Raw genomic sequence first — 26,136 nt, forward strand, 5'->3', positions numbered from 1 at the left:
TGTGCGTGAGAGAGAGAGAGAGAAACATTAACTCAAATTCAGGTAAAGTTACGTAAACTTTAATCGCTACAGTAATGGAAGCTGATCGGTGGTCCGAGCGGTCACGTTGTAGGACATCACTTGCTAAACCGGGGCTCAAGAAAATCTTCCTGATACACTTATAGTATGAATACACTTTATAGCACTGAATTAGAAGAGTGCTAGCTAATATGCTAAGTAGCAGTTGTAATCTTGTTTGGATTTTCTACATAGCAGATAATTAAAAGCATGCTAGCTAATATAATAATTAAGACTTATTAAGACAAGCCTGACTAGCAGCAAGATAGCCAGCATCATTTACGCTAACTGCTAATTTATGTACATCATATTTCTATTTTTATTTTTAGTTCTATTTTTCCTAGCACATTTCTATTTTTATTTTTAGTTCTATTTTTCCTAGTTTAATTTAATTTTTTTATTTAATTTCTATCGTATTTCTTTTATTCATACTTATTTCTTATTTGTAAACTTTAATGCTCTTTTAGGGTCAATGGCAGTCGTATAAGCATTTCACTACATTTCGTACTGTGTATGTTTGTGTATGTGACAAATAAAATTTGAATTTGAATTTGATTTCTTGTATCAGCTTTTAATCAGACGTGTTTGATTTATCTTTTACGCTAAATGCATACCTAATCAAAAACAAACCTAATGATTCTGAAAAAGAATCATGCTAGCTGTTTACTAACCATCAGCTAGCATAAAAGAAGTAAACACACCCAGAAAAACATAACTCTAAGCGCAGAAGACATGATTGAAGACTTTGGTTCATAAAATAGCAAAGTTTTCGTCAACGTTAAGATGTAGCAACAGAGTTTAAGTTCAAAAACAACTTTGTTGCTTTTTTTTTTTTGATGGGGTAAAAAAAAAAAAATCGCCATCACAGAAGCAACTCAAGTGGCAAAAAGTATTCATGTAAACTAGAGCTAAAATATTAATTGAAAAACGTAATTAATGAAAAACTGGCTAGCTTAGCCTACTCCGAGTGCCATTTCTGATATTTTACCTACATTAGCTTTAGCATGCTCCCCCTTGAGGTCTTCCTCATTCCTTATATGGCAATACTTCCTGTGGTTCGCCAGATGTTCTATAGAACAATGCGAATGCCTCTGTGTTGGACGTATCCCTCACGTCCTCCATGTACTGTAGAATGTCCAGGTGTTTGTAATAAACCCATGTATTTACTTAGTGGCTTACTAAGGACTTGTAACCTCTTATTGTTTGTGAATAAACCAGAGAACATTCCAACACTTTATTGATCTTTTTAAAGTACAGCAAAAAGAACAAGCAGTTTGTTCATCAAATTTTAAACTAAAATTGGGGGCTCGTCTGGACTCTCTGAGAAAGTCTGAGATAATTAATACTAGGGATGAGAATCACTATTTTATTAATCCATGATTCGATATTACATTTTTCACCTCAATGTTTTACAATTTTAAACCTTTAAAAAAAAAAGTGTAATGAGTAATTAAACGTACCGCGTTCCTTATAACATTCGTTTTCTCACTTAAAACCAAAACGCAGCATTTAAACAATAAAAACTAACTTCAAATACAAGAGTTTAATATGTAACTGAGCAGCACGTATCTCGGTCATTCACCATAATTATTATTTCTAAACAAACTTGGCAAATAATTCACTCCCACCACACCCGATGAAAATGTGTAAATAGTTCCCAGTGCGTCACCTGTAGGATTATAAATTAACATTGATGCGATACCGCCTTAAACGTCTCCTAAGACGTAACAGTAAGGGGGCAGGCAGCTTCTAAACGCACATGATTTTTGAGATATTTGCACTTGTGGTGTTGTGAGACTGGTGTAAGTGTGGTTTTGAGACTAATTTACTTACAGAGTTTGGAGTAAAAGGCTTTTAACATTCTTAATTTTTGTTAATGTAGTGCCATAAAAACACGTTTCTGTTGCTCCACTCTGAGGATTCTGCGCTCGATACAGAATCGTTTATATCTGACTGTGACAGTCAATTAAACTGAAAACCAGACAATTCTTACCAATTCAGCCAATCGACCGGTTCATCTCTATTATAAACATAATTTTAATTAAAAAAATTAAATAAAAAAATCTATTCAGTGTGGCGATACGTGAATCCGCACACAAAAGAATCATGATTCATAGCCAAATCGTTTTTTCTCCCCCTCTCTAATTAATACCACTAATGCTATTTTTTTAAAATTATTTTTATTTATATTTATGTATTTTTTTTGCAGCCACACATTCAAAATCTACACCCAAACCCAACAAAGGCTCATCCTGCACGTCACTACTGCTTCCATCGGGGTCTGATTTTTCCAGCCAGATTTATTACACAATCAGATTTCAAAAACAATGTGTAGAACTTTTTTTTTTTTTACTCTGATTATGTAAAAGTTTGGCTAATAACCCGGTGGAAACTTAACAGCCCATGTTGTGAAAAGGTTCACCAGGTCCTTTACTGGCACTGGATTAGTGAGGAAAAAAGTGTGTGTGTGTGTGTGTGTGTGTGTGTGTGTGTGTGTGTGTGTGTGTGTGTGTGTATATGTGTGTGTCATAGAGACAGAAGAAAGAGGGTGTAGGGGTGAAGGGGCACAGTACAAGGAGGGGTGATGGAGGGGTCTTTCATGTGGACAGAAGGCACGGGTATCAAGTTCCACCTCCGGATATCTTCTTGTAGAGAAGCACGGACGCACGGACACACACACACACACTCCTTTCCTTCCTTGTCGTCTTCTTAAAAAGTCCCGGAGTTCCCGAGCTCAGAGGTGCTTGGGCTCGTTCCTCTTTAATCTTTATAAATACCTCACTGATATTGCAATAAATTACATCATTTTATTATAATTTATTTTACCCTCAAACACTTAAATCTGTTAAATTGTTTTCTTAATCTTTTTTCTTTCACGCATCAGGAAAAAGTGGTTCTGATCTCATGTATTGCTGCACAATTTATCTTAAAAAATCAAAACAGTGATACACACCTGCGCACTTATCGCGTCCTGTTATTGATTACAGCCAACATACACACAGTCAGGAACTTCTGGGAGTTTCTATTAAATTTATAAAGTTACATATCACATTTTAACTCCCAATCACATTATGCGGCAAAATAACCACAAAGTGATTTTCACAACACAACTGCACAGACCTGAAATCAAACCGTGCTGATATAACTGTTATAACTCGGCACAGTTACAGCACAGCTCCTGCTTTGTCTTTGTCCACATGGAGAAAAGAGAGAGAAAGAGAGATAAAGAAGTCATTTGCGAGGGTGGAATGCTTAGAAATGGTTTGACCTCAGTTGACCTTTTGACCCTTTAACAGCCACACATCCTATTGAACCGCTAAAGGGAACCTCGGCTTTCACTGTAGCACCCTGGTGGGTCTGGCTCAAAACAACAAAACACACACGATAATGAGACCGAGTCGAGCAGGATAAGGGTTGGGTTCCAGTACATTCGCCAAGAACCGCTCACTTTTTATAAGAACACACCAACCACACGACTTTATCAAGCCAGCATGCAAGAGAGCGGCAAAAAGTGAACAATCAACAGCCAACAGGTTGACTGTAATATACAGTATATACAGTGAATAAATGAACAGCAGTGATCATGAGTAGCAGCTCTGACATGAATGTTAAATCAATCTTTCATTCCGTTAGTTGGAGGCTGTGCTTAGCAGAAACGTTATCCATGACTTTCTAAAGTAATCTGATGCCAATGAGGAGCTAATACACATCCTGAACTCTTATCTTATGTCTGATGGTCTGGTGCGAGGAAACAAACCAACACCACGGGTTCAAACCTGGACGCGAGCGCAGGATTTAGACCCCCGAAATACCACAGGAGTATACTGAACTAAACTTATAAAACGTGAGGTTAGCGTTACCTGACGAGCTAGACTAGTTTCCCTCCTAACAACAAACGAGTTAGCATTCCAATTCAATGTTTAGCTATTTGCTTACCTTCCACAGTAAGCTTTTAATGAGGTAGTCAATTATACTCATCTTACTAAACATCCTCCCAAAACAAAAAACACCACACCTTTGAACAAACTTGCTGTGTGAAAGCAAGAAACGAGCTGACGTGACTTTTTCATGACGTCAAAACAAACATAAGACAGAAATATTGAGTTAAATGTTAAATGACTAAGCAAAAAGTTACCACAGAAGGTTATTCCAACATAGCTAACATAATGTAGCTAATTAAACCTCCTGCTGACAAAATAGTTTGCTAAAAAAAAAAAAAAAAAAAATCACGTACAAGGTTATTACTAGCAAAACAGCTGACCTAGCTAACCAGAATCGTGGGTATGATAAATAAATTGAAAATCCAAAATAAACACTGCTAAAGAGAAACAAAACTCCTCCCTGAACATAATTAACTAACTTAGCCGTGTCCTTTTTAAATTTCCAATTTTGTTATCGCTAACACAATGGTTTTGCTAAGGAGCATAATAGTTATGATGTCAGTTTTGGAAGGGATTCAAAATGAGCAAATATTTTGAGACAAATTTTGGGCTTTACTTTTATATTTCGGATAAAATTTTAACATGATGCGTATCCCGAAATTAAAGAATTTAGAAAATGTATGAGGTAAAGTCACCTAAAAAAGATTACAGAGGTTCAACTTTTCCTGAACCTTTTTTTTTTTTTAAAGAATAAACGACATCAACAGGTAAAAAAGATACGTATACGATCTTAAAGCTGAAACAATACACACACAAAACACCCACACACAGACTGAGGAGTCAGTGAGGGCACCACACACACACACACACACCACACATTCTCTCATTAAACCCCAGTCATTTTCTCTAATCCACACGTCCATTAGGACTCTTTACAGCCGTCTCTCAGGCTCTTTAACACTTTATTGCTTCACTAATGACGCAGGCCAGGACTCCTGCTTTCACACCCAGTACATCAACAACAACTACGTTCTCTATACTATTCACCTCAACAGAAATCTCCTGAGAAAAACTTTAATTAATGTGTAAGATCATAATAATACTACCACAGAAATACACCAATTACTATATTATTTAATTCCAGGACACAGACATGTCTCCATGGTCAATCACCAAGCCCAGAAAATGTCTTTCACTTTTCACCAAGGTGTCCTGAATGCCCCTATAATTCCGGGGAAATTAACATGACACCACGGTGGTGTAGTGCTTAGCACGACACCACGGTGGTGTAGTGCTTAGCACCGTCACCCTGCACCTTCAGGGTCCAGGTTCGATTCCCATCTTAGAATGCATAAAATTAGCATGGGCATTTCTGTATTTGATTGGTTTCCTCCAGGTACTCCGGTTCCCTCCTACCAATTTGAAAGTTGAAGATCAGACTAAGCAGATCAGGCTAACTGGTGTTTCCAAATTACCCTGCCGTGTACCAGGAATTCCTGTACTGATTAGTTGATTAGTGATCAGTGCCCCAGGTGAGTGCAGACAGGGACAGGAACACACCCAAACCAACCCTATCCTTGTTGCACATCTACAATGCATCATGCTTTGCACCCATCCAAGCCAGATTTGGAGCTTTTAATAACATCCACTGATGGAGGAGTAAAGAAAAAAGAAAAAAAAAGAAGCCTATTAATGTGACACCACGTGATCTTTGCGCGCCAGGTAACAGTCACCTGAGAAGCGCAGGAGACGCGCTCACGTGACCAGCCAGAGTAACACTGTTGCCCTTTGGTTACATTTAAACCAACTTCAAAGAGTTACAGCGCATCAAAGGGACAGGCAGCAGCGAGATGAGAAGATGAAAGGTTCCGAGTGGAGAGGCGCTCACCTGAGGTCTGCGGAGGTGTGTGCGCGAGCGCGGCCAGCCAGGTGAACCCGAGCACGAGCGCGCACTGAGGAGCCACATCCGGGAGGAACATGCTGGGAGAGGCGCAGAACCCGGAGCTCCGAGCGCAGCATCTGGGGGCCACAGGGCGGAAAGAGCTGCGCACAGAACTCTCTCTGTCCGTCTCAGTGTGTGTGTGTGGGGATGGATGTGGTGCTGCTTCGAGGTCCTAAACTCCGTAAAGTATTCCAGAGGGATGGACTACAGAATTCCCAAAAAATCCCCCCCCCCCCATGTGCAGGGGGCGGAGTCGGACCTGATGTAGCTCCTCCCACCAGGAGGGAGTTTAAACTCAGGCATGCAAGAAGCAAAAACAGACACCTTTAGCCTGGACAGACAGGACTGGTGCTGATTTTATTTATTTATTTGTTTATTTTTTATTATAGGGAAAATGTATGTGCAGAAAATGTAAAGCTACTTCTGAAGTTGTATTTGCAATATGGAAGTGACCGATCTTACTTCCCTAAACATTTCAAGTTGCAAATGATTTTATATGTGGCCCCAAAAACATCCATTTTTCAGCATTATACTGTCACGTTTCAAATAATAATCATTTAAAAAGCTGATTATTCACATCTCTTTCTAAGTATTGATATTCATGTTGGTGTAGGCTTCTAGAAATGTATGACTTGTTGCTTAAATAAAAACATTCTGCGCAAAATAAAGGATTTTTCCCCCCTAAATTACTAAAAACAGTGGTTTAGTTTAAATGCTCCAAAGTAGACACACACCTCGTGTTACAGTATGTGGCCATAAAACATAGAAAACTATAGTTTATTTAGTTAACATCACTTTTTGTAACCAGCCCAATAATTATTGTTAACACATTAAAACGGAGCTTTGCATGAGAGATGTTTTTTGCTAAAAGCTTAAAAAGCAAAAAAAATTAAATCTGTAGTGTCTGTAACCATGTCAAAAGCATTTTATAATAATACGCTTTTTCAGGTTAATGTCTTTTCATGTGAAATTCAAACTGGCCGAGTTTCATCTGAAACATAAAAGGATATAATCATAAAATTTACAAAAAGCGAAGCATAAATCAGGAGATAGGAAGTGTTAAGTATTATGGAAAATGCTGTCATATGATCCTGTAGGAAAATTCACTTTTTAGCACCGATTGCAAAGAAAACACAAAAACACTTTAATCTTACAATACCTAAGCAGTGCCAGCTTTATCGCCGCTGCTTTTACACTTGCTTCCGGACATCCTGGGGTTGTACTGCAATACTGTACTCTATACAGTATTATTAATACTGTGCAGTACATGCTGCATGCACGTGACAACGTACGCCGGACATGTGATCTAATTTCCGTGATTAAATATGCACTAATGTTTGAAGGTTTGTAACTCGAATGTTTGTATTTAGGGGACTTATTGTTCAAAGGCCTTTACAGATTGGTTCATGCAGGAGGTTCAGGTACATCACCAACCCATGAGTTTTGGTTCTACCATCAGGAGACCCAGTGTGTTCCAAAACATCTGTATCTACAGTGCTTCAGCGGAGCTACGTCACTCTTTACACTTTTCTACACCCAAACTTTTACTCTTGTAACTAAAACACTGACGATGCAAGATAATTCATTGGTATTGTTGTCTTGGAGCGCGTAACCTTCCAGAAAATGACTGATTTAAGCCTCACGTTCTTTATTCTGGGATTCTTGCTGACTGACAACGTGCATATCTTCAGACGTGAAGAAGACGTGTTATGAGAAAGCCGATCCTGACACGGCGCACCAGGGCTTGTTCAGAAATGTTACAACCTAACATTAAAACAATCCTGAGTGGATGACGAGCCTCGAGGGGCCTGAAAACGCTGAGTGAGGAACAATGGCCTCGCTCGGTTTTGAAAGTCAGACGCTCCTCACTATTATACTAAAGGTCACTGAATTTTTATTCCTTCATATAAGTGTTTCAACAGTAACAATCACACTGTGAGTGCCAAAAATAAAACACCGACCATCAAATTCACTAAAAACATTTGAATAAAAATATATTTCATGTCCTTTAAGATAAAGATTTTTTTTTTTGCATACATATGATAAAATTCCACTTTTCCTATTAAACAATTGTGTGAGCGCTAGTAATAAATATTTTGGTCACGTTATTATTATAACAATTTTGTTGTTCTAACCAGCAAAAATACCAGCAATGCTGAAGGTTATAAAGAAAAATAAGCATGTGACTCGGGTGACACCTTGTGGACAACCCACATTATTGCACTTTAGCGTTTTTCAAGGTAGAAAGATAGGTTCTTATAATGAATATTAATACATCCATGCTCAAAAAATGTTTCTGTTACTTTGTTAATCTTCGTCTTTATTCAATTTTAAATAATAAATACGTGAAAATCTGTGTATGAGAAAAAAATGTATTAACACAACGCCTTTCTTAAGAACGCTTGTCGTTTGTCCGTTTGCCGCTTCCGTAATTGTGTCACGTGACTGAACATGGCGGCGTGCGCACAGAGGGCAGGAGCGCTGATACGATTAACACGAAATGTGGACTTTAAGAGCGAACGTATGTAATCAGAGGACCCTCTTTTAATGTATTTTTTATTTAAATATGTGTGTTGTTTATTTATTATTTATTTTTTTAGCTTCGCGGTGTGTAAGTAGGAAATTAGAGGGCAGAGCTGGAACCTCAAACGTTATTAACACCCTTCATAAATAAGATAAATTAATTACGAGCTAAACATTACATCATTGGGTTGTGTGTAATAATAACGGAAAATGTGACGCAGTCAGTTTATATATCTAAGTTCTATAAGATACAGGCTCGTGCTTGGTTAGTACTAGGGTTGCCAAATCCGCACAGTTTAATCGTTTTAATGCAAAATACAGTGTAACCTGTTTTGGAATTATTGGAAGAGAAATTATTTAAATGTATTTTTAAATGTAAACATTTATTTATTTAGTTTATTTATTCATTATATTGCACGCGCCGCACAGTACTGAAATACTCAGATTTAAAAACTAAACAAAAAATCTAATTCAAATTTAGGAATTTTAACTATTTTCACACACACACACACACACACACACACACACACAAACACACCATAACAAAACTTGCCTAATTTTATATCATTATCAGGATTGATTTCAGCCCAATCTGGCAACTCGGCCAGTCTGAGCAGGTGGATGCTGATTGGCTGTTTGTTTTCTAGAACCGTTAGGGATGAAAGGCCTCCATTCAGAGTTTGAACTTGACTGATCAGAAGATCAGAAGGTCCCAGGTTCACCACCACCGCAGTCGCTGCTGTTGGGCCCCTCGAGCGAGGCCCTTAACCCTCACCTGCGCAGATGTGTAATGAGATAATACTGTCAGTCAGTCTGGATCAGGGCGTCCGCCGTGGATGTAGTAGATGTAACCGAATTGAACTGAACGTTCAACCTAGGAACCTTGTTTGCATCGGTGGAAAACCAAGCAAAGCGAATTTACATTTTTTTCAGTCAGTGAATGTTTTGCAAGAGCTTGTTTTTTATGTTTGTTGTAATATTGCTAATATTTTGAGGGTCTTAAAAAGGATTGTCTGCTTTCACATCATCTCGTATCGCAGTACAATTATTTTTTGCCTTAATAACTCACCTCTGGAACGAACTGCCAAGGTTTTACACTTAAATTATCAATCATCCATTAACTAATTAATGGTTAACATCACTAATGAGTACTCACCATTAACATACACAGATAAGAGCACACTGGGCCACGCGTGGGAGTTGTGGCTCGTTTGACCGGCATTGTGAGAGTATCTTATCGCTATATCGCATAGTGTCAAGAAAAGATGACGATCCAAGCATGTTTTTTAAAAACAAAACAAAACTGAAGGTTCATTACTTTTTACACCATTTCATGAAGGTTAAAAAGTGCTAAGGTTGACCCATAGTATATCTGTGAAGGTCTGGATAATGGCGTGATGTTTGGTTTCTTTTACACACCAATTCTATGAAACAATAAATAAATAAATAAATAAAAGGATTCAGATGTGTTTAGGTTTTAGAAACAGATCCAGAAGAAGCTCCACTCACTGTGTAAGATAATATCTCACCTGTGTTAATTTGATAAACGCGCTTCTAGTTATTCTTTTCCGCTTCTGATGAAATTTTTTTACATTTATGTTTTTTAATTGACAGTAATTTACCTTGAAAGTTTTATCACTCATCAGCTCAACCATGATGACGTTTCCCACGTTTCTGGATTTGATCCTGATCTGCTACGAGGTCTTAGGACAATCACAAGGAAAATTTTTGAATTCAAGTGATTTGTAAGTTTTGAGCTGTCACCCCTGGAGCACTTAAGCATTTCAGTTCGGGGAAAAAAAGTGAGAGAGTGGTTTAACTGTACTGCGGCGTTTTAGTCGGATGATATCACTCTGGCGATTAAGCTCGACCAATCAGACGAGAAAACCAGCACTGGAATCCGGGTTTGATTATGAGAACATCGTATTCTCATGATGATGTTTTTTCTTCTTTTCTCAAAGGCATGTTCTCTGTGCGGCTGCAGGCTGCAGGCTCGAGCGGCGACCCGCCTAAATTCACTCCTCCATCCAAACCGGTGATTGTGGATAAGTCGAGACCTGAAGAAGCGGCGCGGCGGTGAGAACGTTTCTCTGGTTAAAAAAACAAACAAACAAAAAAACATTCTGAACTGTAAAGTAGAGATGGTGTTGGAAAAAAATAAATAAAAACGGATGTTTATCCATCCAATCATGTGAAGAAGGGAACAGACTGGACCTGGATTTGGAAATCCAGCATTCAGCGCCCCCTACGGTCTGAATGTGTGTAACAGATCACTGTTTTGTTTGCAACCTTTTTCTTGCGCAGGTTCCTCAGTCCCGAGTTCGTTCCTCCTCGGCAGCGCACGAACCCGCTGAAATTCTCCCTCGAGCGCAAAGACATGATCCAGAGACGCAAAGTGCTAAACATCCCCGAGTTCTACGTGGGTAAGAAGCCTTTCTCACATCCCCGGAAATACTTTCTTTGTGTGTCCGGTGGACGAACGATGTCTGATCGTAACCCGTCTGTCCTCAGGAAGCATCCTGTCTGTCACCACGTCAGACCCGCACGCCGCCAACAACACCAACCGCTTCGTGGGGATCTGCATCCAGCGCTCGGGTGCGGGGCTCGGCGCCACCTTCATCCTCAGGAACATCATCGACGGACAGGGTGAGTTCGGACGCGAGGTTAGAATGGTAGAAATTTGGTCATGTGACTACACCGCTACAGTCAGGATCAAAGGATATGTAGCCTCAATACACCAATATATGTTAGACTTTCAGCTTTAATTTTGACAAACATCAGGAATCAGGGTTTCCAGTATTTATGAACCAGATTTCTAGGTTGCTGGACAGTTACCTAGCTATCAATTCAAGAGCCAAGTTGATTTTCAAGATGATCAGATTAAAAAAAGATTAAGCTCCTCCCCTTTTAAAAACTTTACCTATTACAGGTAGTCCCTAACTTATGAACGAGTTTCATTTCGGGAAAACGTTTCATTTCCAAAATTAGGATTCTTCACCATTAGAACAGATTTATAGGACAGACATTTTCTATCATTGTGCTCTTGGACTGATTCACTGAAACCGGTGAGGCCGACTTATTTCTCCCGCACACACACATCAATATACCCGACTTTAGACATTCCACACATTCCCTTACACACTGAAGATATTGTATATCATCGTAAATTTCGGCATCTCTGGATATCTGGTGCCCTGGAGTGTCTATTTTTTGTATAATACACGCGAGCTACTTCCGCGATTGAACCGGAAGTAGACCCGCGGTTTGTTCGTAACTGCAGAAAGTCGTAACTCGAATGTTCGTAGGTCGAGGACTACCTCTACTCCTCCTGTTCTGGCCCGTGATTGTCCGTTGGTCTCGGCAGCACTGTGAGTGTGTGGTGTGTGTTTTTATGCAGGAGTGGAGATCTGCTACGAGCTGTACAACCCTCGGATAAAGCGCGTCGAGGTGCTGAAGCTGGAGAAGAGACTGGACGATAACCTGATGTACCTGAGAGATGCCCTGCCTGAGTACAGCACCTTCGACTTCGACATGAAGCCCGTTCACCTGTCGCCCACGCAGGACGTCCCCATCAACGAGGTGGGCACGAGACTAAACTGTCTTACTGTGGTGTTCTAACTCTGAGAGTTTACACTGCTCATCTCTCTCATCCTTCCTCTCTCTCCCTTCCTCTCTCTCTCTCTCTCTCTCTCTCTCTCTCTGTATGACGCAGCTGAAGGTTAGGATGAAGCCGCGCCCGTGGTCCAAGCGCTGGGAGCGTCCCAAGTTTAACGTCCAGGGAATACGCTTTGACCTGTGCCTGACCCCGGAGCAAATGGAGCACGCTCAGAAGTGGGCGGAGCCGTGGAGGAAGTACGACATGCTCAAGGAGTACGACACTTCCTCACTGGAGGAGAAGATCTATCAGGAAGTACAGGCCGAGCTCAAAAAGTGACTGAACGCTTCTAAAAGTGGACTCATAAAGCTGTGTGTTTCTGTGAAGTGAATAAATATGTATTTGTGTCATTCTGTCTGTGTAGCCTTTTGTAGATTTGGTTATATGGGGTTAAAGAAAATAAATCACAAGCACAGATAAAAATCATGCGTAAGATGAGAAAGCACATTATGGTGTGTTAACCTTTAATCAGGATTTTTAATACAGTTGAATGTTGGACAGGTCTGATTGTTCATCCTGTCTTGCAGTTCCTCTCTCTTTCCACAGGGGGCAGCAAACACTTACTTAAATCTTAAACTAATCAAACTTGCTATGCCCACTGCTTAAATTAAACCAATTACAAATCCTGTTCTCTTTCTGAACTATACACTCACATCTGTGTTTTTTTTTTTTTTTTTTTTTTGCATGTAGGAGTCATTTCACTCCATATACTCTATGGTACGTCTTTTTATTTTTGCTGTGCTACTGAACGATCAGTGTTAAATCGAGTCACTATAATAACTGTATCTGTAGTAGTTTGTAGCAGTGCAGATTTATGACACTCGGCTTGCTTGGCTAGTGCTTCTTCATGATTTATGAGATGAGTGGTGAGATGGGCATGATTGAGAGACAGGTCTGGTGAAATAAAACCTTACGGTAATGGTGGGATGAGGGTGATAATGAGGTGAGCATGATGGTGATGTGAGCATGATTGATGGAGAGGTGAGCTTGTCAGGTCGACCCAAGCGTTATAAGCTCTGTAGCTTTGGAAGCGGATCTCTCTGAGACACCGACAACCCGGGAGACTGAAGCACTAAAGCTCCGCCGCATTGCTCTCCACATGAGGGGCTGAAGTTAAGGAACTGCACCACTGTCACGACATAGAATGGAATCGTGGGTAATATAGAAACGAACATTCAGAAATTCAGAAGTGCAGATGTTATAATTAATATTATTATTCATAATAATTATATAGTTATTACATATTTATTATTATATAGAAACTAACTGAGAAATTCAGAAGTGCAGATGTTCTTTTATTATAATTATTATTAATCATTATTATATAGTTATTATATATTTATTATTATTATTATTATTATTATATATTATTATATAATAATAAAATATTTTTATGTGAATTTTACCCTGTAATTGTCCCTTTAATTCTTAGAAGAAATAAATCTTTATACTTTAATATTTTAGACATCCAGACTAATAATAATAATAATTATAATAATAATAATAATAAATCTGTGACATTCATTATACAGAACATAACATTTTCTGAGACAGACAGACACAGTGAGAGAAATGTATGTCTGCTATAATAATTTATATAAATATCATTAGAAATAAAATAGTTCCTGTCATTATTTCTCGAGCGCGCGCATAGTGGGACAGATGTGTGTGTGCGTGCGAATGCGCGCGCTCGCTCGCTCGCTCGCCCTCGACAAATCCACGCCCCGACGCGCCGTTTCCGTGACGTCACATTCTTCACGGAGAGCTCGAGCGCTCCGTCGGTCGTTCACTGCGTTTAGACAGTGAGACAGTGAGAGAGAGAGAGAGAGAGACAGGGACGGAGACAGAGCGAGAGCGGCGTTTGACCGGGTCAGGATCCTCCAGGAGCCTCGGAGTCCGCGCTCGCGACGCGCACGGTAAGCGACCGGGTCGCCGTTATGATGGAGCGAACGCGCGCGGTGATCGATGCGTGATTGTGGTGAAGTCATGTGAGCCGGATCCGCCTTCATGCGGAGTTCAGACTAACGGCACAATCCGGATCTGGATCAGGTGTGTGTGTGTGTGTGTGTGTGTGTGTGTCGGATCGAATGTTTGCGCATCTGGATAATAATAATAATGATGATGATGATGATGATGATGAAGCACTGGTGTACAGAGCTGTGAGGGGTTATAGATTTATCTGAAGGATCTCCAGGAGGTTCAGTGTGTGACAGCCTGCTCTAGATTCTCATCAGGTCCTCCTGAGTCTCCACACTCTCAGAAATAAAGCTGCTTCACCTTGTTGTTCAGGTGGCACTAACAACACTCAATAGAGAGCTGCATCTCAAATCTAATGATACACCTTTACATACAGGACAATCGTGTGTGTCCAAACCTGTTAATTAATTAATGAAATCATGTGTTTCAAATCAATCAATTTATCAATCAATCAAGCAATCAGTTGATTCCCTCATCCCCAGTGAAACGCAATCTTAATTAACGCTTCATCGTAGACATCCTGGACAATGCTATGCAACTTTGTGGAAGCAGTTTGGTGAAGGCTCTTTTCCATTACAACATGACATGGTTTGATGAGAAGAACTCGAGCGGCCCGAACGCAGAGCCCTGATCTCATCCCCATCGAGCACCTTTGGGATGAACTGGAATGGACATTGTGAGCGAGGTCCTTCTCGTCCAACATCAGTGCCTGACCTCACAGAAACGCTGTTATACCTGCAAAAGGCAAACCAACTCCGTAATTTATAAATATATGTAGTTGCGTTGCAGGTCTATATACTTTGCATCAAAAATGTGGCATCGTTCGTACCTTTAGAGTCAGCTGAAAGTGTGTTGCTATACCCGCAAAAGTCTTTCTACAGGACAAACCTTTGTAACACCTACAGTATTTGCAAGAAATGATGCAAAAACATCTTTAAAATAATTTAATAATTAAAAGCACCTTTTCTTGTGACACGGTGTATTTAATGCACACAAACTACCACATACACATTCACAGGTATGACAGACACTAAAGGTACGTCATCAGGGACCAGGCAGATTATAGCTTGGTACCTTTATTTCATCTCAGAATGTAATGTGATTGTTTATTATGAAAGGGTGTGTGAAATCTAATAGTACACCTTTACTCCCAGGTATATAGTAAACTTTATATCCGAATGTTACATCCTTTGTACCTTTAGAGTCAGCTAAAATGTCAGTGTTGCTGCACAAAATCTTTCTAAAGGAACCTTGACACACTGCTATCGTTTCTATTATTTCTATATGTAACAAACAGTGCAAAAATAATAGTGTAAAAAAAAAAAACCTCTTTCTGGTGACACACCTTCATACACCGGATATGCCTTTGCAGGTAAGATGGACAATTATAACCTGGTGCCTTTATTTCCGAGAGTGCGATGTGATCGTGTAAAGTGTGTAACGGACTGAGCTGCTGAGCTGATCTACCTATAAAAAGCTACTTTATGTCTATGAGGAGGAAAGGAGGACACAACGTGGACATCATTAACCTTCGCTTTTAGAAAAAAAAAAGGTACCAGACTGTACGACTTGTTGTCGCCAGGGTGATATCAAGGTGAAAGATACATATAAAAAGGAAAAAGTGCGAAAGCGCAAACGACGAGGTTTATTTCCTGATGAAGATTGACAGGTGACAGTTCTGTCTCTGAAAGCATTTAAGATTTAATTATTTCTCAGATGTACCTTACAGAACAGTGAAATACTATTTTTTCATGTATCCCAGTTAGGAAGATGGGGTCAGAGCACAGGGTCATCCAAGATACAGCGTCCCCTGGAGCAGGTAGAGGGCTTTGTTCAAGGACTCAACAGTGGGAGCTTTGTGGTGTTGGGGGCTTAAAACCCCAACCTTCCAATTAGTAACCCAGAATAAACCTTAACCGTTTGAGCCACCACAGCCCTGGGTTGGACTCGAAGGTAAAACCTCTAAAATATAATAAGAACTAAGAGAGATGTTTGCACTAGATGGACTAAAGAACTGAGTTATGGAAAAGCACGGTTGTTAGAGTTGCACTCATTGAAGGAGTAATGAGCATGAACATTAGGGAGAACCGTGGGGTAGATGCACTGCTCCTCTTAGCTGATGGATAACTTTATTACTCCGGTCTAATTCTCCTCTTAATGACGCGATATAAGAGCGTTCACCCTGTCATGCTTAGATTGTGAGTTTGAATGCCACAGCAGTCTATGGACCGAATTCTACTGGAGCGAAACTAGCAGTGCTTTCAGTTGAAAGTATCAATCACAGCACAACGGGTCTGTCTAGGGTTTCTGCCAGATGGGTACAATGGTTTAACCCATGATTGCTACCCTGTAAAGTTTCATATGCCCCTCGGAGGAAAGTGTAATAGCCTTCGCTGTCTGGCGGATCCAAAACCGATCTGCTTGGGATCATCTCCTTATTTCGCCTAAATCTGTGGAATAGAGGACTAGAGAAGTCCAGAATGACCTTCTTTAGCTTGTTGCCAACGCGACTACACCCATAATCAATGTGGCATTTTGTACACAACAACAATAGTTGTCTTTGAAAAGATGTATCAACCTCTCCTCACTTTAAAGGCATCCATTAAACTCCATAGCACCCACAGAGTGAGGTGTCCGATTGACCCAAACACACTACGCTCTGATCTGCATGGTCATGTTTGTAATCACACCACCAAACGGGTTCTGCTGGTTGAAGCCCCACGTCCTGCCACCGTGTCTGCTCACAGCCCTTATTTTGCACTGAAACACGAGACCCTGTGTTAGGAACCCTCCCACTTGAGTGAAAACAACAATGCTGCTGCTGCTCATGAAGAGTCAAAGATTATACGGAGTTTAAACTTGTTTATGATGTTTTTGAGATTTCACTTTCGGGACACTGACAAGGGTCACGAGATTATGGTTGATGTTTCTCAGATAGACAGAACTTACAAAAGGTTTGTTTAGAATTTAATGCTAGTTGTAATTACAGTGTAACCTTAATCATACAGTACATAATCTCAGTAGATTATCATTATTATCATCCTGACTGGCGTGTCTAAGCTCCATGATCACTTTAGTTTGTGTGAACTGCTAGATGCCGGGGACGGAAATCGCCCGATACGATACTATCACGATACCTAGTTTCCGATTCAATCTGTATTGCGAGTCTATTTTTTAAGTTTATTTATAAACCATTCGCTTCTATCACACAGGATGCTACATGCCTTCCAACATGTGAATAGTTTAGACAGAGCACCCCCTGCAGGATTACAGAGGAACTGCAATATACAAGCAACTACAACCTCGAATCCAAACATACTGCAATATTAAATAAAAAATATTCTGTAATATTTTTTAGTATGATACAATAAATCGGCAAACAAATGAACACTCCCACTTTACTTAATGTTGGCTAGTTACATACTTCGACGTTTCAATATTCCTTTAACCGTTTTCACTACCTGTTTGTTTTAGTCATCAAAAAATAATTCTGAATTAGGGAGAATTATGACTTTCTATTTACATCACCTCTGAGTCAGAGTTCTGGATGCTTTCTGACAGCCCCGACCTCTTATAAAAATTAAAACGAGGCAACTGGCAAAGACTTTGAAGTTTGCTGCCAGCATGAGCGTGCTGTCCAATCTACGACTTTAGCTCAGACCAATTCCGCTCATACCTGAGAAACTCTACATAACCAATTCAGTTTTTATGAAGATTAGGGAATAAATGTTGCTCAATCTGAATGCTAGCTAATTTTACGGGAAAACCTTCAGGAAAATGCGAAATCCTCTCGCGTAAGCCGAATACAGCGGAAATATATAACCTTTGACAGTCGAGGTCTCAGCTTTATGCTTAGACAAACGTCTTTCTTTACACTTAGCCCTGCAGATCATTGCCTGACCAGGTGGTGTAGAATAAACAAGTCTTATATAAGCCTAACAGTGGGATCTGTAGGTGACGCTTACACAGTATCTAGCTGACACATGACTCAGACTCTGAAGTTGCGCGGAGACTAAATGAACGCTTCTGTCGGTTGGACGTGGGTGTAGACGCAGGTGAAGGATATGAAGGTGACCGGACACCATAAGGCCTGAAGCAGTCAAAGCAGTTCTAATGCTGTTTGAAAGAACAGTGTGTGTGAGTGTTTGTGAAGTCTAATGGGCTGACGAGCATCTTTTTCTCACTTAACAGCACCGCGCTCTGCTTTTCTGCCGCCGCTGGTTGCTTTCATCACATATTGAATAATTACACTGTCTTGCTAGAAGGAACAGCTGCTGCTGTGTGTGTGTATATATGTGTTTATGTGTGTGTGTGTGTGTGTGTGTGAGGGGGCGTTTGTGTGATCAGCTGTTTACAGAGAAATGTATTTTTAAAAAATATTTGACATCCTGACATGGTGTTACTCAACACTTGGACCCGGCGATGGTGGATTTCCGAGCAGGTTCTCTCACCTCCGCTTCTCCACAGCACTGAAAAGTGTGATAGAACTGAACAGTCGGAATGTTCTCGAAGAGCCTGAACAGTCTTATGTTTTAAAGAGTGTTGTTCAGTAAGCGGGAGTAATTGTAGAGACAGAAAAGCAGTAGTGCAGTTAAACACAGCAGATTGCATCATTGTGTGGCTCTCCATTTATCTAGTAGTACAAAGTGGGGATAAATGATGCGCTGCTGCAGAAAGTAAGGGGGTGGGTATGTGTGTGTGTGTGTGTGTGTGTGTGTGGCAGCTCTAAATGAGAATTCTGCTGCTGGCACTGTTCTTTGTTAAGTTTAGCCTTTACTGTATTCCTTAGATATACTGCACAGTGAAATTCTTCTCAGTCCCAGTGTTAGAAAGCTGCAGTCAGAGTGCAGGGCCTTGCTCGAGGGCCCAACAGTGGAGACCCTTGGTGGAGCTGGGGCTTGAACCACTGACCTTCCGATCAATAACTCAAAGATTTACTGAGAATGACAGAATACTGCATTGCACTGTAATAGATTAATCTGTTTTGCATTACAACTTACTGTACTGCACTGCTCTACACCACACTAAACAATAACACACAATACTCTACTACACCACAATACACTATAGTACACTACACTATAATAGATTACACTGTACTGCACTGCTCTACACCACACTAAACAATAACACACAATACTCTACTACACCACAATACGCTATAATAGATTTCATTGTACTGCACTACTCTACATTACACTGCACACTATACTCTATTATACATTACACTATACTACACTATAATAGATTACATTTCACTCGACTATACTGCTCTACATTACACCAAACAATAACACACTATACTCTATAACACAATATTACACTATAGTACACCACACTATAATAAGTTACACTGTAGTATAGTACGCTACATTACACTAAACAATAACACATTATACTCTATAACACAATATTACACTATAGTACACCACACTATAATAGATTACACTTCACTGTACCATACTGCTCTACATTAAAAGTTAACACACTAGTCTCTACTACAGTAAACCGCATTATACTATAATAGATTACACTGTAGTATACTGCTCTACATTATACTGAACGATAACACACTATACTCAACTACACTACATTACACTATAGTACACTACACTATAATAGAATATACTGTACTGTGCTATGCTACTGTATACCGAATACTATACTATACCATACTATACTATACTATGTTATACTAAACTATACTATGTTATACTAAACTACTGTATACCATACTATACTATGTTATACTATAATATACTATGTTATTTTATACTATACTATACTATACTATACTATACTATACTATACTATACTATACTATACTATGCCATACTATGCCATACTATACTATACTATACTATACTATACTATACTATACTATACTATACTATACTATACTATCATAACAAACCATATATGCTGTACTATACTATTGACCTTTTGCACATGATGTCATGGCCTCCGTCCACCATGGGCCCGCGCAGTTCTGCATGGCGAAAGGGACCTTAATTACTAAAGTGCAGTGCCAAAAGCAGCCACGGAAGCACTTTGTCATTGTCATGTCATCTTCAACACCACTTTGTCTCCTTAGTAATTAGTTCTAAGTTGTTCTGAATCACCTCTGAATTGTCCACGTTGTTCTGTTCACGGCTAACTTACTTAATCTTCAAAGCCGTCCTAGTCTAGATCTAGTCACATGTCTACAAAAGTTCAAAATATAGTATACTACATTAGTAATATACCATCTCCAATACTGAAATGTATTTTTATGTCTGTACCGTTGCTTATCAAACAGCCATGATGTGTGTTACGCGTGTGTTTATGTGTGTGTGTGCGTGTGTGTGTGTGTGTGTGTGTGTGTGTTATTAATAGCAGGCACCTATACATTGTGTCATGTATGAGAGATCTGTATGGAGACGTGACCCAGAAAGACTATATGGTACACTCACTGCAGAAGACCATTGTAGAGGACATGGGTTGTCCTACATTCTTAAGCTGTGTGTGTATGTGTGTGTGTGTGTGTGTGTGTGTGTACATGAATGTCCATATGGGATCATATGGCAAAAATGACAGTGCTCGGCAATTTTTTTTTGTTGTGGCGAATTTAAGCATTAATACGAGTAACAAAAACAGTAGGGATGAGAATTACGAAGGGACCAGCATACTCTCATACTATACTAAACCGTTTTAGCAAATAATTCGCTCTGACCATACAGAACACTGTGCAGCCTGACAGAACACCACCTGTAGGATTATAGAGGAACTGCAGTACTTTACCGCTACAAATGCTAAAATACTGCATATGATTAAAAAAAAATCAATACACAAAAGAATTGTAATATGTAAATAAATCCCCCCCCCCCCCATTTCTAATGCATCTGTTTATTATGAAATTCACTGTCTTTCATTTTATTATTATTTGTGAGAGTTGCTTATTTGACCATTTATGTAGCAGAATATGGCTATATTTCGGTCATCAGTGCTTATGTACCGTAACTACGCAAAGAACACGATACAGAGTGGCCTGTCCACTTCCAGCTAACTAGCACGCTATTAAAGAAGCTAGTTAGCATTGGGAGCTGGCGGGGTGCATTACTCCTTACTAAAACTGAGCAGGTCCGATCCGGAGCTTTGTTTACTGTCTGTGACCTGAAGAGAGAAGAATAAAAAAGTGAGCCTGAAAACTCATACTCCACTAATCTGATTCTGAGAGAGAGAGAGAGAGAGAGAAGCGTTGAAGAATTTAACTTCTAGCTTTTAGATAAATGTGTGTGTGTGTGTATTTGTGTGTAAACTGTGTATAACCCTGTCTAACACGCACACACATCCAAGTCTGGCGTGTGTTAATAGTTCAGGAGTCAAGACTGCGCCCGAGTCTGTGTGTGTTTCCTGTGTGAACAGAGGTCTCGTTCATCCCCCGCCGCACAGCATGCTGGGTAATGCTCCCGGATAAGACACACACTCTGTTAGCCGAGGAACCGGAGCTGAATGCTGATTGGTCAGAGCTGCATGCAGGTGTCTATCATACCCCAGTCAAAGGGTGAGCTTGTTTCTGTGTGTGTGTGTGTGTGTGTGTGTGTGAGGTAAAAACACAATCCGGTGCATTGTTTTTAATCACAGGCTTGATTTGTTTATCCGTGTGTCTAAGAAATGAAAGGAAAGCCTGCAGCCATGCCGGTTCTTTTCGGATTAGACCGAAGGCGTCTGGTTTAAAGATTTAGCAGCTGAACTCGTTTCCGTATTAACGAGTGTTTGATGTTAAAGTGCTAAACACAGATAGTGAATTTTATTAGCATCAGCTATACTGTGTGTTCATATCATTTAACGTCTCAGCGCTCGCTGTGAGTCTCTGAAGGTTTAAATGATTAATAATTAAATACCAATAATTAAATTCACTACATGTGTCACTGTTCAGCTCAAACAGGTTTAATGTTCTCTGTCCTGTGGTGGAGAACTCGCTCATGGGCATAGGGTCGCTTCCTGAATCAGTACAAGGACAGAGGGGTACAAGCACATTTCACACAATTACTGAGAAAAAAGACTCAACAAAACCTTTAAATAAAAACTGTGTGTGTGTGTGTGTGTGTGTGTAAAAGCGTTCAGTTGTAAAACATTTTCGGTCTGGCCAGAACACAGATCAATAGATAGAGGGTCCTGTTTCCTGCTGCTGATGGTTCTTTATCGATAAGTTTTTCTTACCATATATTCAGTTACTTATTCATCCATCCAACCATCCATCCAATCAATCATCCATTCATCACTCATCCATCCATCCATCAATTTTTCCAACCATCCATTCACCACCAATCACCTTACCATCTACCGAGTTATTTACCATATGACCACCCATTCATTCCATCTATTCATCGATTTTTCTTATCAACCTTCTAGTTTATTTACCATACATTCTACCATCCATCCACCCATGCATTTATCCAACAGTCTGTCTATCTGTCTAGCCATCCATCCATCCATCCATCCATCTTTATTTACAGTGGGGCAAAAAAGTATTTAGTCAGCCACCACCTGTGCAAGTTCTCCCACTTTAAAAGATGAGAGAAGCCTGTAATTTTCATCATACTGTAGGTACACCTCAACTATGAGAGAGAAAACCAGAAAATCACATTGAAGGCTTTTTAATGAATTAATTGGTAAATTCATCGGTAAAATAAGTATTTGTCTACAAACTACAAAGCAAGATTTCTGGCTCTCACAGACCTGTAATTTCTTCTTTAAGAGGCCCCTCTGTCCTCCACTCGTTACCTGTATTAATGGCATCTTTTATCAGGATAAAAGACACCTGTCCACAACCTCAAACAGTCACACTCCAAACTTCACTATGGCCAACACCAAAGAGCTGTCGAAGGACACCAGAAACAAAATTGTAGACGTGCATTAGGCTGGGAATCTGCAATAGTTAAGCAGCTTGGTGTGAAGAAATCAACTGTGGGAGCAATTATTAGAAAATAGAAGACATACAAGACCACTGATAATCTCCCTCGATCTCGGGCTCCACGCAAGATCTCACCGTGGGGTCAAAAAGATTACAAGAACTGTGAGCTAAAATCCCAGAACCACACAGGGTGATCTAGTGCAGAGAGCTGGTCAGTAACACACTGTGCCGTCAGGGACTTGAATCCTGCAGTGCCAGATATTCCCCCCTGCTTAAGCCAGTACATGTCTAGGTCCGTCTGGAGTTTGCTAGAGAGCATTTGGATGATCCAGAAACAGATTGGGAGAATGTCATATGAAAAAAGGTGAGATGAAACCAATCCAATGGAGAAAGAATGCTGAGTTGGATCCAAAGAACTCCATACCTACTGTGAAGCATGGGGGTGGAAACATCATGCTTTGGGGCTGTTTTTCTGCGAAGGGACCAGGACGACTGATCAGTGTTTAGGAAAGAATGAATGGGGTCATGTATTGTGAGTGATTTTGTGTAAAAATCGCCTTCCATTAGCAGGGCATTTAAGATGAAACGTGGCTGGGTCTTTCAGCATGACAATGATCCCAAACACACTGCGCGGGCAACGGAGGAGTGGCTTCATAAGAAGCATTGCAAGATCCTGGAGCGACCTAGCCAGTCTCCAGATCTCAACCCCATAGGAAATCTTTGGAGGGAGTTAAAAGTCCGTGTTGCCCAGAAACAGCCCCAAAACATCAACAGGAATGAGCCAAAATACCAGCAACAGTGTATGAAAACCTTGTGAAGCCTCACAGAGAACATTTGACCTCTGTCATTGCCAACAAAGGGTATATAACACCATGAGTAGTATTGAGATGAAGTATTAAGATGAAATTTTGTTATTGACCGAATACTTATTGTACACCATAATTTGCAAATAAGTTCTTTAAAAATCTTACAATGTGATTTTCTGGATTTCTTTTTCTAATCTCTCATAGTTGAGGTATACCTATGATAAAAATTACATCAATTACAAAAATTACAAGTGGGAGAACTTGCACAAACGGTGGCAGACTAAATACTTTTTTACCCCACTGTACATTCTTTTATGCAATCGCTTTGTTATTCATTCACCCATCCATCCATCCATCTATCAAATAGCGCATAATTTATTGAGAAGTAACTCCAGTATAATGAACTGAATTATAATGTAGTGCTAGAAACATATAATAATAATAATAATAATAACTTTTATCATACAGGTCTTCAAACTTTAGGCCATGCCTTCTAATCCACTAGATGCTGAGACAGGACCGTAAACTGTTCTTAGCTCTGGGACATTGTACTTTTGTCCATGTTTATAGTGACAGTCAGAAATCACAGCAGCATGTTGAACACCTCCATCAATCTGGCAGGATTAAAAAAAACCTCATGACTAATCATGGCGCATCAGAGCGTGAAATTGTGTTTTTGTTTGAACCCTGAAATGCGACCGGTCCCCTCAGTGAGCAAACACAATGTGTGTACACGAACAAAGGGAATGTACAACAATAGAAACAATGATGTGGCTCGATTTACAGCAGAGTGTACCGGAAAAAGTTCACTCCTCCATCAGCTTGAGAGGGGGAACGTAATGTGCCCGTGTATGATCAGAGGCATATTTGGACTTCCACAGGCTTGGTTTTCTAAACAGGAAGCTACGTGTGATGCAATTTCCTGTTCCTGACAGCACTTTGAGCTGAAGTCACAATCAACAAAGGGCTGCATCCTAAACGGCAGCGTTCCAGAGAGGTTCTGATTGGGGGTTTTGGGTCTCTTGCTATTCGACAGCAAGTGGTTTGCCTTGAGGCGTCAAAAACAGACTTTACTCCTCTAGAGCTTCTAGAAGACAATCAGAAGAAAACTTTTTACATAAACTACAGTAATTGTTTAATCAGTCAGCAATACCGGTGTGACATCATTGAAGACCTAGGCATATACAGGATTTACACACCAGTATTTACACACAGTCATGGCCAAAATTGTTGGCACTCCTGAAATTTTTCCAGATCATCATGGATTTCTCACAGAAAAGTATTGCATTAACACATGTTTCGCTATACACATGTTTATTCTTTTTGTGTGTATTAAAACAAAACAAAAAAGGGAGGGAAAAAAGCTAATTTGACATAATGTCACACAAAACTCCAAAAAGGGCTGGACAAAATTATTGGCACCCTTAACTTAATATTTGGTTGCACACCCTTTGATTACCAATTACTGAAATCAGCTGCCTTCTATAACCATCAATACGCTTCTTACACCTCTCACACGGAATTTTGGACCACTCTTGATTTGCAAACTGCTCCAGGTCTCAGGTGCCTTTCCCAACAGCAATTTTACGATCTCTCCACAGGTGTTCAATGAGATTTAGATCTTGACTCATTGCTGGCCACTTCAGAACTCTCCAGCACTTTGTTCCCATCCATTTCTGAGTGCATTTTGAAGTATGTTTGATGTCATTGTCCTGCTGGAAGACCCAAGATCTCGAACGCAAACCCAGCTTTCTGACACTGGGCTCTACAGTGCGACCCAAAATCCTTTGGCAATTCTCAGATTTCATGATGCCTTGCACACAGTCAAGACACTCAGTGCCAGAGGCAGCAAAACAACCCCCACAATATTTGACTGTAGGTACTATGTTCTTTTCTCTGTAGGCCTCATTCCGTTTTTGGTAAACAGTAGAATGATATGCTTTACCAAAAAGCGTTATCTTGGTCTCATCTGTCCACAAGGATTTTGGCTTACTCAAGTACATTTTGGCAAACTTTACTCTTGCTTTTTTATGTCTCTGTGTCAGCAGTGGGGTCCTCCTGGGTCTCCTGCCATAGCATTTCATTTCATTTCATTTAAATCTCGACAGATAGTTCGCGTTGACACTGACGCTCTCTGAGCCTCCAGGACAGCTTGAATGTCTTTGGAACTTGTTTGGGGCTGCTTATCCATCATCCGGACTATCCTGCGTTGCAACCTTTCATCAATTTTTCTCTTCCGTCCACACCCAGGGAGATTAGCTACAGTGCCATGGGTTGCAAACTTTTTGATACTGTTGCGCACTGTGGGCAAAGGCAAATTTAGATCTCTGGAGATGGACTTACATGGAGATGGTTCTTAAGTCCTCACCAAGTTCTCTTTTTCTCTTTCTGTTGTCCAT

General features: G+C 40.1%; 3 protein-coding genes across 6 annotated transcripts in view; 2 read left to right on the plus strand and 1 right to left on the minus strand.

Annotated features, from left to right (window-relative positions):
* Window positions 1–6,018, minus strand: part of LOC128518099 (protein eva-1 homolog C) — a 49,433-nt gene extending 43,415 nt beyond the window's left edge. The window contains exon 1 of the mRNA XM_053491244.1: window positions 5,827–6,018. Within this exon, the coding sequence (XP_053347219.1) occupies window positions 5,827–5,917 (91 nt within the window). The 5' untranslated portion in view covers window positions 5,918–6,018. The remainder of the gene's footprint in view (window positions 1–5,826) is intronic.
* A 2,313-nt stretch (window positions 6,019–8,331) lies between these two features.
* On the plus strand, window positions 8,332–12,408 carry mrpl19 (mitochondrial ribosomal protein L19). The gene is made up of 6 exons (XM_053485627.1): window positions 8,332–8,401; window positions 10,365–10,479; window positions 10,708–10,826; window positions 10,915–11,049; window positions 11,801–11,982; window positions 12,116–12,408. Exons 1-6 carry the CDS (start codon window positions 8,332–8,334, stop codon window positions 12,335–12,337), a joined length of 843 nt encoding a protein of 280 aa, XP_053341602.1. The 3' UTR covers window positions 12,338–12,408.
* Window positions 12,409–13,829: 1,421 nt separating this feature from the next.
* itsn2a (intersectin 2a) overlaps window positions 13,830–26,136 on the plus strand; it is a 44,598-nt gene continuing 32,291 nt past the window's right edge. For 3 of the 4 annotated variants that reach the window (XM_053478464.1, XM_053478488.1, XM_053478481.1), the window contains exon 1: window positions 13,830–13,974. The gene's annotated coding sequence lies outside the window, so the exon portion shown is untranslated. Of the gene's footprint in view, window positions 13,975–13,995; window positions 14,108–26,136 lie in introns of those variants that run through there. The other variant, XM_053478472.1, reaches the window with a different exon arrangement.

This window comes from Clarias gariepinus, chromosome 2 (genome assembly GCF_024256425.1).
Source record: "Clarias gariepinus isolate MV-2021 ecotype Netherlands chromosome 2, CGAR_prim_01v2, whole genome shotgun sequence".
NCBI classification, from domain to species: Eukaryota; Metazoa; Chordata; class Actinopteri; order Siluriformes; family Clariidae; genus Clarias; species Clarias gariepinus.